A 12430-nucleotide genomic window follows, 5' to 3' on the forward strand; every position below is an offset into this window, starting at 1 on the left:
CATCCATCCTCCCTCCATCCTCCCTCCTCCTCCATCCTCCCCCTCCTCCATCCTCCCCCTCCTCCATCCATCCTCCCCCCTCCATCCATCCATTCTCCCCATTCATCCTTCCTCCCTACTCCTCCTCCTCCATCCACCCATCCTCCCTACTCCTCCTCCTCCATTCATCCATCCTACCTCCCCGTGTTTGAGGGGGTTGACGATGCCTCGTGTGACAGCCATACGGAACAAGGTCTCTGTCGCCTAGGAAACAAAACACACACAAACAATAGTTATTCACATGTATGTCTGCCCGCCCACATTCCCATCATATGATCTCAGTGTAACAGCAGGGCTGTAACAAGTAGAGAGGTGGTCAGAAGAGGTTCAGGTCTCTTACCAGGTTGGCCATGTAGATCGTCAGCAGACCTCTCCTACAAGAAAACACATCAAGAAGAATGATTAAACCTGTGGAGAGAAAACAGGGGAGGAGAGAAGAGGGGAGAGGAGAGGAGAAAAGAGGAGAGAGAGGAGAGGAGAAAAGAGGGGAGAGGAGAGGAGAAAAGAGGGGAGAGGAGAGGAGAAAAGAGGAGAGAGAGGAGAGGGGACAGGAGAAAAGAGGAGAGAGAGGAGAGGAGAGGAGAAAAGAGGAGAGAGAGGAGAGGAGAAAAGAGGAGAGAGAGGAGAGGAGAAAAGAGGGGAGAGGAGAGGAGAAAAGAGGGGAGAGGAGAGGAGAAAAGAGGAGAGAGAGGAGAGGAGAAAAGAGGAGAGAGAGGAGAGGAGAAAAGAGGAGAGAGAGGAGAGGAGAAAAGAGGGGAGAGGAGATGAGAAAAGAGGGGAGAGGAGAGGAGAAAAGAGGGGAGAGGAGAGGAGAAAAGAGGGGAGGGGGGAAAAGGGAAGAGAATAAAGGAAGAGAAAAGGGAAGAAGAGGAAAGGGGAAGAAAGGGGAAGGGAGGGGATGAGAGGGCAGGGGAGAAAATGGGAGAGAGCATAGAGGAGGAAATGGGAGGGGAGAGGAGAAAAGAGGTTACCTGCTCTTGCGTTCCATGAGGATAGAGATGTAAGAGGCAGGTAGAGCTGCACCGAACCCAGCGGACCAGGAGGTGAAGCCACCCAGCAGTTTCCTAACACACACCAAACAACATATCTGAAGTCTTATCTGACACTGCCTGGCCCCTTCTAGTACACTATGGACTTCACCCCCTACACCCTACTGGGCCAAAGGACAGAGACTGCTTCAAAGCCCTCTGATTGGCTATCAGGTCAGGCCACTCAATGACTGTGTGTGTGTGTATGTGGCTGTGTGTGTGTGTGGCTGGCTATGTCTGGCTGTGTGTGTTTACCTGAGGATGCAGAAGAAGGCGATGTAGAGTCCTCCATTAGCGGTGAGGAAGGACGTGGACTGAAGGATCTCAGGGAGGAGTCTCTTCAGGTAATACTCCTTCTTCCTCCTCCGCAGGATGGCTGCTATCTGGACACACACACACACACACACACACTTGAGTTCAGGAAGTCAACATCAAATTGAACAAATGCAAACAACAGTAGGAGCAGTTTAAACTAGCCTACCGTCCAGGGTCAGAACAGATCGACTAGCCTTACCGTCCAGGGTCAGAACAGATCGACTAGCCTTACCGTCCAGGGTCAGAACAGATCGACCAGCCTTATCGTCCAGAGTCAGAACAGATCGACTAGCCTTACCGTCCAGGGTCAGAACAGATCGACTAGCCTTACCGTCCAGGGTCAGAACAGATCGACTAGCCTTACCGTCCAGGGTCAGAACAGATCGACTAGCCTTACCGTCCAGGGTCAGAACAGATCGACTAGCCTTACCGTCCAGGGTCAGAACAGATCGACTAGCCTTACCGTCCAGGGTCAGAACAGATCGACTAGCCTTATGGAGAGAGAGGAGACAGAGTAAGAGGAACACATGGAGAGAGAGGAGACAGAGTAAGAGGGACACATGGAGAGAGAGGAGACAGAGTAAGAGGGACACATGGAGAGAGAGGAGACAGAGTAAGAGGGACACATGGAGAGAGAGGAGACAGAGTAAGAGGGACACATGGAGAGAGAGGAGACAGAGTAAGAGGGACACATGGAGAGAGAGGAGACAGAGTAAGAGGGACACATGGAGAGAGAGGAGACAGAGTAAGAGGGACACATGGAGAGAGAGGAGACAGAGTAAGAGGGACACATGGAGAGAGAGGAGACAGAGTAAGAGGGACACATGGAGAGAGAGGAGACAGTAAGAGGGACACATGGAGAGAGAGGAGACAGTAAGAAGGACATACAGACAATGACAGCTGGTGTCTAGTAGTATAATAAGCCTCTTAGTTCACCAGACAGAACTCCACATGTAGGTTACTGTGGGTTACTGTGGGTTACTGTAGTGTAGGTTACTGTAGTGTAGGTTACTGTAGTATAGGTTACTCTAGTGTACTGTATGTTACTGTAGTGTACTTGTTACTGTGGTGTAGTGTGCCATAGAGTACTTGCTATCAGGCCTGGAATTTCATGATTTTAGGGTCAAGGCCATTTGGCCTTCAAGGAGGTTCCCAACATGCCAGGGCACCGAGGCCATCTGCCAGGGCACCGAGGCCATCTGCCAGGGCACCGAGGCCATCTGCCAGGGCACCGAGGCCATCTGCCAGGGCACCGAGGCCATCTGCCAGGGCACCGAGGCCATGGTGTTCAGACCATAGGAATGTTAAGGGTATTATTGTATACACACCTCCTCATATGCCATTGAAACCAGTATTTCTCATGTTCTCAAATTGTACAGCAGCCAAAGACACAATCCTAGTCATATTAACAACCCATGGCAACAACCCACGGCAACAACCCATAGCAACGCAACAACCCATAGCAAAAACCCATCGCAACAACCCATTAACAAACCACTGTAACAACCCACGGTAACAACCCACGGCAACAAGAAACGGCAATAACCCACGGTAACAACCCATAGTAACAACCCATTAACCCATACTGATAACAAGTTCAAACTGGTGCCATTAATACAGGTAACGAGTGGAGGACAGAGTAGCCTCTTAAAGAAGAAGTTACAGGTCTGTGAGAGCCAGAAATCTTGCTTGTTTGTAGGTGACCAAATACTTATTTTCCACCATAATTTGCAAATAAATTGAATCTCTATCCACACTCACAGGGAGCGATACACATCTACCTCCATCACTCCAGTATCCATGTCTCCTATACATATCTACCTCCATCACTCCAGTATCCCTGTCCCCTTACCCCTATACATATCTACCTCCATCACTCCAGTATCCCTGTCTCCTTCCCCCTATACATATCTACCTCCATCACTCCAGTATCCCTGTCACCTTCCCCCTATACATATCTACCTCCATCACTCCAGTATCCCTGTACATTGTTAATATGGTACTGGACCTGACTGAGCCTGTATATAAGATGGTACTGGACCTGAGCCTGTATATAAGATGGTACTGGACCTGAGCCTGTATATAATATGGTACTGGACCTGACTGAGCCTGTATATAATATGGTACTGGACCTGACTGAGCCTGTATATAATATGGTACTGGACCTGACTGAGCCTGTATATAATATGGTACTGGACCTGACTGAGCCTGTATATAACATGGTACTGGACCTGACTGAGCCTGTATATAACATGGTACTGGACCTGACTGAGCCTGTATATAATATGGTACTGGACCTGACTGAGCCTGTATATAACATGGTACTGGACCTGACTGAGCCTGTATATAACATGGTACTGGACCTGACTGAGCCTGTATATAATATGGTACTGGACCTGAGCCTGTATATAAGATGGTACTGGACCTGAGCCTGTATATAAGATGGTACTGGACCTGAGCCTGTATATAAGATGGTACTGGACCTGAGCCTGTATATAAGATGGTACTGGACCTGAGCCTGTATATAAGATGGTACTAGACCTGAGCCTGTATATAAGATGGTACTGGACCTGAGCCTGTATATAAGATGGTACTGGACCTGAGCCTGTATATAAGATGGGACTGGACCTGAGCCTGTATATAAGATGGTACTGGACCTGAGCCTGTATATAATATGGTACTGGACCTGAGCCTGTATATAAGATGGTACTGGACCTGAGCCTGTATATAAGATGGTACTGGACCTGACTGAGCCTGTATATAATATGGTACTGGACCTGACTGAGCCTGTATATAATATGGTACTGGACCTGACTGAGCCTGTATATAAGATGGTACTGGACCTGAGCCTGTATATAATATGGTACTGGACCTGACTGAGCCTGTATATAAGATGGTACTGGACCTGAGCCTGTATATAATATGGTACTGGACCTGACTGAGCCTGTATATAAGATGGTACTGGACCTGAGCCTGTATATAAGATGGTACTGGACCTGAGCCTGTATATAAGATGGTACTGGACCTGAGCCTGTATATAATATGGTACTGGACCTGAGCCTGTATATAAATAAGATGGTTACTTCGTGCTGTTCTTATTTATTTGTGTATTGTGTTTGACCGTGTAATTTTAAGTACTCCATTGATATAGATTACTGCATGGTTGGGTTTAACTGTACTTGTGACATTAAAACTATCTCTGTAGGCCTAACAGGAGTTCAGGGAGAAGAACTGTGTGATGCTTGGCTTTGTTTTTTTGTGCAACACTAGAGTTAGAGACAACGGGCAGCCACATAGCAACATTCCACCAAATAGTTTTACAGTATTTTGTTTTTCCATCTCTGGTTAAAGATAAGAGTTTTGAAATCCGTTCGAGTACTAGATTACTCATGTCAATCCATCTACTGACCTGTACTCCTCCACCTAAAGACTCTCAGTTCATGTGAAACTAAATTCCCTGGTTTGATGAAACCAAGTTTGAACTCTTTGGACCTGAATGCCAAGCATCAGATCTGTAGGAAACCTGTCACCATCCCTACGGTGAAGCATGGTGGTGGCAGCATCATGCTGTGGAGATGTTTTTCAGGAGGACTGCGAGACGAGACAGGATTGAGGGAAAGATGAACGGAGCAAAGTACAGAGAGATCCTTGATGAAACCTGCTCCAGAGCGCTCAGGACCTCAGACTAGGGTGAAGGTTCACCTTCCAACAGGACAACGACCCTAAGCACACAGCCAAGACAATTTAGGAGTGGATTCAGGACTCTGAATGTCCTTGAGTGACCCAGCCAGAGCTCGGACTTGAACCCGATCGAACATCTCTGGAGAGACCTGAAAATAGCTGTGCAGCAACGCTCCCCATCCAACCTGACAGAGCTAGAGAGGGTCTGCAGAGAAGAATGGGAGAAACTCCCCAAATACAGGTGTGCCAAGCATGTAGCGTCATACCCAAGAAGACTTGAGGCTGTAACTGCTGCCAAAGGTGCTTCAACAAAGTACTGAGTAAAGGGTCTGAAAACATATGTAAATGGGATATTTCTGTATTTTTTACAACCTGTTTTTGGTTTGTCATTATGGGGTATTGTGATGTCATTATGGGGTATTGTGATGTCATTATGGGGTAGTGTGATGTCATTATGGGGTATTGTGATGTCATTATGGGGTAGTGTGACAGACAGTCACTGGGCCATGGGAGACCACTAGACAGTCACTGGGCCATGGGAGACCACTAGATAGTCACTGGGCCATGGGAGACCACTAGACAGTCACTGGGCCATGGGAGACCACTAGATAGTCACTGGGCCATGGGAGACCACTAGACAGTCACCGGGCCATGGGAGACCACTAGATAGTCACTGGGCCATGGGAGACCACTAGACAGTCACCGGGCCATGGGAGACCACTAGACAGTCACTGGGCCATGGGAGACCACTAGACAGTCACTGGGCCATGGAGACCACTAGACAGTCACCGGGCCATGGGAGACCACTAGACAGTCACCGGGCCATGGGAGACCACTAGATAGTCACTGGGCCATGGGAGACCACTAGACAGTCACTGGGCCATGTCACTGGGCCATGGGAGACAACTAGACAGTCACTGGGCCATGGAGACCACTAGATAGTCACCGGACCATGGGAGACCACTAGATAGTCACTGGGCCATGGGAGACCACTAGATAGTCACTGGGCCATGGGAGACCACTAGACAGTCACTGGGCCATGGGAGACCACTAGATAGTCACTGGGCCATGGGAGACCACTAGACAGTCACTGGGCCATGGGAGACCACTAGACAGTCACTGGGCCATGGGAGGCCACTAGATAGTCACTGGGCCATGGAGATCACTAGACAGTTACTGGGCCATGGGAGACCACTAGATAGTACAGGTTGGCTCAGTCTAACTACAATAATAGATGTTACTGTTTCATCAGAGAGACACAAAGATGAAGATAACAAAATGTAATCGCTGAATTCACTTTATGTTTGCCATTTCATGCAGCCAATAGAATAGTACTAGACTGAACAAATGGTTTTGTATTGTGATTTCACATTGTTTAAAGTTGAGATATCATCCACACAAAGTAATGAGACTGGGTGTGAGAGTCTGCCTCGAAGATAATATGTGAAAGCCTCGTGTAATCAGCCCTCCAACATATACAGAAGACCAAGGACATCCACACTCATCAGTTGAACCGCTTTTAATGAAGACAGCAGCAACTGGTAGTTGTTAGTTTTGTTAGAGTGTTGGGCCAGTAACCGAAAGGTTGCGAGATCGAATCCCTGAGCTGACATGTTTAAAAAAACTCTTGTCTTTCTGCCCCCGAACAAGGCAGTTAACCCCACTGTTCCTCAGGAGGCCGTCATTGAAAATAAAAAGTTGTTTTTAACTGACTTGCCCTAGTTAAATAAAGGTCACTTTTTTTTTAAACAAATCATTAATCTCAGTGATTGACCGTATACAGGTATTACTGCATGTTGACTAACCAATAGCTGTGATTGACAGGTATTACTGCATGTTGACTAACCAATAGCTGTGATTGACAGGTATTACTGCATGTTGACTAACCAATAGCTGTGATTGACAGGTATTACTGCATGTTGACTAACCAATAGCTGTGATTGACAGGTATTACTGCATGTTGACTAACCAATAGCTGTGATTGACAGGTATTACTGCATGTTGACTAACCAATAGCTGTGATTGACAGTATACAGGTATTACTGCATGTTGACTAACCAATAGCTGTGATTGACAGTATACAGGTATTACTGCATGTTGACTAACCAATAGCTGTGATTGACAGTATACAGGTATTACTGCATGTTGACTAACCAATAGCTGTGATTGACAGGTATTACTGCATGTTGACTAACCAATAGCTGTGAAACGACATTAAATCCAGTCATGATCAGTTTCATACATTTAGTAGATTTCCTTCATATCTGCATTGACGTTGTTGGTTGGCTAGAAAAACAAAACTTGCCATTACACTTTTTTGGGAAGCTGGTCCTGCCAACTTGGTAGCTGGCTGTGGTTAGTTTAAATAAAGCCAAATGATGTACCAATGTGACAGTGCAACTATAAACCTTAACCCCATCATTAGCTTAATTTATGAATGTAGTTACCAGGTTGAGGAGCCTGATTTCTAGCCTGCTTGTTAAGCTCATTCATTCCTCTCGTGGTCATTTGCCAAAGACATGGGAAATGTCCAGGAATGACTTTTTGGCAAATGACCAGGAGAGGAATGTTATCTAATATGTCTGGTAACCAGGCAGAGGGTTATCGGTTTGAAGAGGACACGTATCAGACAGTCCCTGGACTTGGAACCCCCCACTCAGCATAACATATAACACCACCCACTGGGTAAAACAACCCGTGGAGAGAAGAACACACTATTTTTGCCAATGGCTCCCTTTCTGGAAATGTCCAAGGGGCCCCCAAACTGTACAAGTGTGCCAAGTTTCATGATAAAATAATAATAATAATAATAATGAACATCCTTTTCACACATTGCCTGGCCTATTTTGGGATGTTGGAGAGAGCAAGATGTCTTAATAAAGCATAATATTACTGACTGTGACGAGAGGAAAGTTCAACTCAAGTCCAACTAACGTTAGCTAGCTAGTTAGCCGGCAGATTTGCAATATAGCTAGCTGGGATTAGCCAGCTAAATAGGGAAGTTAACGTTATAATGCAAAAGAAAGTTAAGTGAAATCTGTAGTCACGACGTGTCAGTCGCTAACAACCGGTCACAAACTGTAGTTAACAACATGCGACCGATTCATTTAGCTAGCTAGCTTCAATCCATCCATAAGCTATGAACTTGGGGCCCTTGTAGCACAACACGGCTAACTAGCTAGTTAGCATCGGCTGGACAGATCTCCCTGGCCGTGTATTTGGAGCGAACTACTCACCAGGTAAAGCGGTGCATATATTTTGAAAGAGACCTCCAGAGCCCCCGCAGTGATCTCCAGGGTGGACATGACACAGGAAGGGTTCCATGTGTGTCCGATCTCATAGCAGCTGTGCGGTATCTTACTCAGGGCTGCCATAGTTACACGGTGGACCGTCGGAGGAGCGAGCCGTGCTGTGCAGTGAAGAAAACAGACAGCGGCGGTGGGACCGAGGCGCGCTCCCGACTGTGGGGAGATGCGCGGCACCGATGCTATCGAGGCAAAGGGTCATGGCAGACAAGGCGGAGGTAACAGTCGAGCACACGCATGCGGTGTAGGTGGGAGTTCAGTTCACTGTGTGTGTGTGTGTGTGTGTGTGTGTGTGTGTGTGTGTGTGTGTGTGTGTGTGTGTGTGTGTGCGTACCCCATTATGAAAAGAGAGTACAGTTTAAATTCCCTGTAGAGACTGCAGGCCTATGGACAGCAGTGGAAGCTCCTCAGAAGAGGCAGGGGTAGACCATGCTCCTCAGTGAATTTCATGAATTAAACATTCCTTTTTACAAAAACGATACTAAATATGACTTGCCTAGTTAAATAAAGATTAAATTCAAATTAAAAAATAAATATTCACGTCACCAAATTAAAACACAATGAAGATCTACAGTAGCTTCAACAGCACTCTGTAGGGTAGCACCATGGTGTAGCAGGAGGACAGATAGCTTCCATCCTCCTCTGAGTACATTGACTTCAATACAAAACCTTGGAGGCTCACGGTTCTCATCCCCTTCCATAGACTTAAACAGTAATTATGACAACTTCCAGAGGACGTCCTCCTACCTATCAGAGCTCTTGCATCATGAACTGACATGTTGTCCACCCAATCAAAGGATCAGAGAATGAATATAGTACCGAAAGCATAAGCTACAGCTAGCTAGCACTGCAGTGCATAAAATGTGGTGAGTAGTTGACTCAAAGAGAGAGAAAGACAACAGTTGAACAGTTGTGAACAAATTAAATTATTCAAAAATGAAGGAGAAGCAAGAGAAGAGAGAGAGAGAGAGATTTCATGATTTTTTTTGCACTTTCAGTTTCACTTACTCAAAGTTACTAAAACATCCGGCTCAGACAGAGGGATGCTATGTTAGCTAGCTGGTTATGACAAAAGAATGCTATGTTAGCTATCTGGCTATAACAGAGTGATGCTATGTTAGCTAGCTGGCTATAACAGAGTGATGCTATGTTAGCTAGCTGGCTATGACAGAGGGATGCTATGTTAGCTAGCTGGCTATAACAGAGGGATGCTATGTTAGCTAGCTGGCTATGACAGAGGGATGCTATGTTAGCTAGCTGGCTATAACAGTGGGATGCTATGTTAGCTAGCTGGCTATGACAGAGGGATGCTATGTTAGCTAGCTGGCTATAACAGAGGGATGCTGTGTTAGCTAGCTGGCTATGACAGAGGGATGCTATGTTAGCTAGCTGGCTATAACAGAGGGATGCTATGTTAGCTAGCTGGCTATAACAGTGGGATGCTATGTTAGCTAGCTGGCTATAACAGAGGGATGCTATGTTAGCTAGCTGGCTATAACAGGGGGATGCTATGTTAGCTAGCTGGCTATGACAGAGGGATGCTATGTTAGCTAGCTGGCTATAACAGAGGGATGCTATGTTAGCTAGCTGGCTATAACAGAGGGATGCTATGTTAGCTAGCTGGCTATAACAGTGGGATGCTATGTTAGCTAGCTGGCTATAACAGAGGGATGCTATGTTAGCTAGCTGGCTATAACAGAGGGATGCTATGTTAGCTAGCTGGCTATAACAGTGGGATGCTATGTTAGCTAGCTGGCTATAACAGAGGGATGCTATGTTAGCTAGCTGGCTATAACAGGGGGATGCTATGTTAGCTAGCTGGCTATGACAGAGGGATGCTATGTTAGCTAGCTGGCTATAACAGAGGGATGCTATGTTAGCTAGCTGGCTATAACAGAGGGATGCTATGTTAGCTAGCTGGCTATAACAGAGGGATGCTATGTTAGCTAGCTGGCTATAACAGAGGGATGCTATGTTAGCTAGCTGGCTATGACTATCCAACACAACACCAGAACTCTTCCAAGGCAAGGTAAGCTTTTGGTTTTATTAATTTATTGCCACCGGGGCCCACCGGTGTAACTGCTTACTGACTATACTGCTACAGCTGCCTTTGTCAACTGGAAGTGCTGTTATTGTGAAGTGGAAATATCAAGGCGCGACAACGGCTCAACTGCAAAGTGTAGGCCACACTAGCTCCAGGCCTACCAACGTCAGGCCTCGCCGCCCTGGAGCCTGATCGACGTCGGCAACCTTCCATCCCTACCCTGGATCAAGAAGAGGCTTCTCCATCTGTCGGAGGCCTGCACCAGGTGCCGGGAGCTACGGGCTCAAGTTATCCTGCCTCTCGCCCGTCCATCCACAGCTCTCTGAATCCTGTGATGCGTGGGAGTGGGCGGATTTCCTCGTCCTTCTCGTCAACCTTGATTTTGGGTAGCTCCATGGTAAGAAATATGGCTGTTTCTGGTGCAAAAACAATGTCCTATCCCAGAGCTCGAGTAAATTACATTACTAAGCTGCTCCTGAATGTACTACACCAGGACATTGATTCTATCCTAGTCCATGTGGGTTTTAATGACATTACTAAGCTGCTCCTAAATGTACTACACCAGGACATTGATTCTAGCCTAGTCCATGAGGATTTTAATGACATTATGAAGGGCAGCTCTGAACAGTTGAAACTGCATTTCAAGGAGCTGATTGACTCTCTGCTAGACACTAATAAAAGACCCATCATATCTGGCCCTGATCCCTCTCTGAATCGTGGCATTGAACACTTTAGCAGGATTCTTTCTCTTCACAACTGGCTACGTGATCATTGCAGCTCAATGGGTGTAACTTTTGTTGACAATTTCGATACCTTTTGGGGAAAAAAAATGTTTCATAAGGAGGATGGGATCCACCCAAATCATTTGGGTTCCTGGATCCTTTCACAGAATTATAAGGCTGTGTTGAGACAATGACTTATCAATGACTCAAGCCCAGCTCAGTTAATCCCTACCATTGTGATGCAGAGATGTCATAATGCTTCAGCAAATGCACATTAGACCAGGGGAGTTGGTAGACACAATGTAAGTAACCTAATTGATGTCCCTCTAACTGCCCTGAATGCCTCTTCTGATCCTAAAGATATTGTATTCAGTAATCATGAGCCTATGAACCAGAGTTATACTGTTAGCACTGAGGTGGTGTGCCCTAGTAGGAAGTCCACTGTGTGTAGCTCACCCTGTAATAACATCAATAACATGAGAATGTCTACTTCTGCTGAGCTTCCCAGTAAAGCAATGACAACAAGCAAGCATCCCGGAAAAGTGCTTAAAAAAGTCTCACGTTGAAATATGTAGCTTAAGAAACAAGGTTCATGAAATTAATAACTGGCTAGTAACAGATGACATTCATATTCTGGCTATCTCTGAAACTCACTTAGATAACACCTTTGATGATAGAGTGGTAGCAATACAAGGTTATAACATCTACAGGAAAGACAGAACTGCCAATGGTGGAGGTGTTGCTGTTTATATTCAGAACCACATTCCTGTAAAGATTAGAGAGGATCTCATGTTAAATACTGTTGATGTAATATGGCTACAGGTTCATCTGCCTCACCTAAAGCCCATTCTGGTGGGAAGCTGCTATAGACCACCAAGTGCTAACAGTCAGTATCTGGATAACATGTGTGAAATGCTTGATAATGTATGTGATATCAGAGAGATATATTTTCTGGGTGACTTAAATATTAACTGGCTTTCATCAAGTTGCCCACTCAAGAAACAGCTTCAAACTGTAACCAGTGCCTCCAACCTGGTTCAGGTTGTCAGTCAACCTACCAGGATAGTTACAAACAGCACAGGAATAAAATCAACATGTATTGATCACATCTTTACTAATGCTGCAGACATTTGCTTAAAAGCAGTATCCAAATCCATAGGATGTAGTGATCACAATATAATATTCATATCTAGGAAAACCAAAGTTCCTAAGGCTGGGCCTACTGTAGTTTATAAGAGGTCATACAATAAGTTTTGTCGTGATTCCTATGTTGTTGATGTAAAGAATATTTGTTGG

At 45.8% G+C, this 12430-nt stretch overlaps 1 protein-coding gene across 1 annotated transcript in view; it reads right to left on the reverse strand.

Annotated features, from left to right (window-relative positions):
- Positions 1 to 8534, reverse strand: part of tmem135 (transmembrane protein 135) — a 28450-nt gene extending 19916 nt beyond the window's left edge. Inside the window, exons 1-5 of the mRNA XM_036967918.1 lie at positions 8300 to 8534; positions 1323 to 1450; positions 1011 to 1103; positions 380 to 413; positions 178 to 243 (exon numbers count right to left, since the gene is read on the reverse strand). Coding sequence (XP_036823813.1) covers positions 178 to 243; positions 380 to 413; positions 1011 to 1103; positions 1323 to 1450; positions 8300 to 8437 — 459 coding nt within the window. The 5' untranslated portion in view covers positions 8438 to 8534. The remainder of the gene's footprint in view (positions 1 to 177; positions 244 to 379; positions 414 to 1010; positions 1104 to 1322; positions 1451 to 8299) is intronic.
- Between the last annotated feature and the right edge of the window lie 3896 nt (positions 8535 to 12430).

The sequence above is a fragment of the Oncorhynchus mykiss genome, chromosome Y (assembly GCF_013265735.2).
Source record: "Oncorhynchus mykiss isolate Arlee chromosome Y, USDA_OmykA_1.1, whole genome shotgun sequence".
In the NCBI taxonomy this organism is placed as follows: Eukaryota; Metazoa; Chordata; class Actinopteri; order Salmoniformes; family Salmonidae; genus Oncorhynchus; species Oncorhynchus mykiss.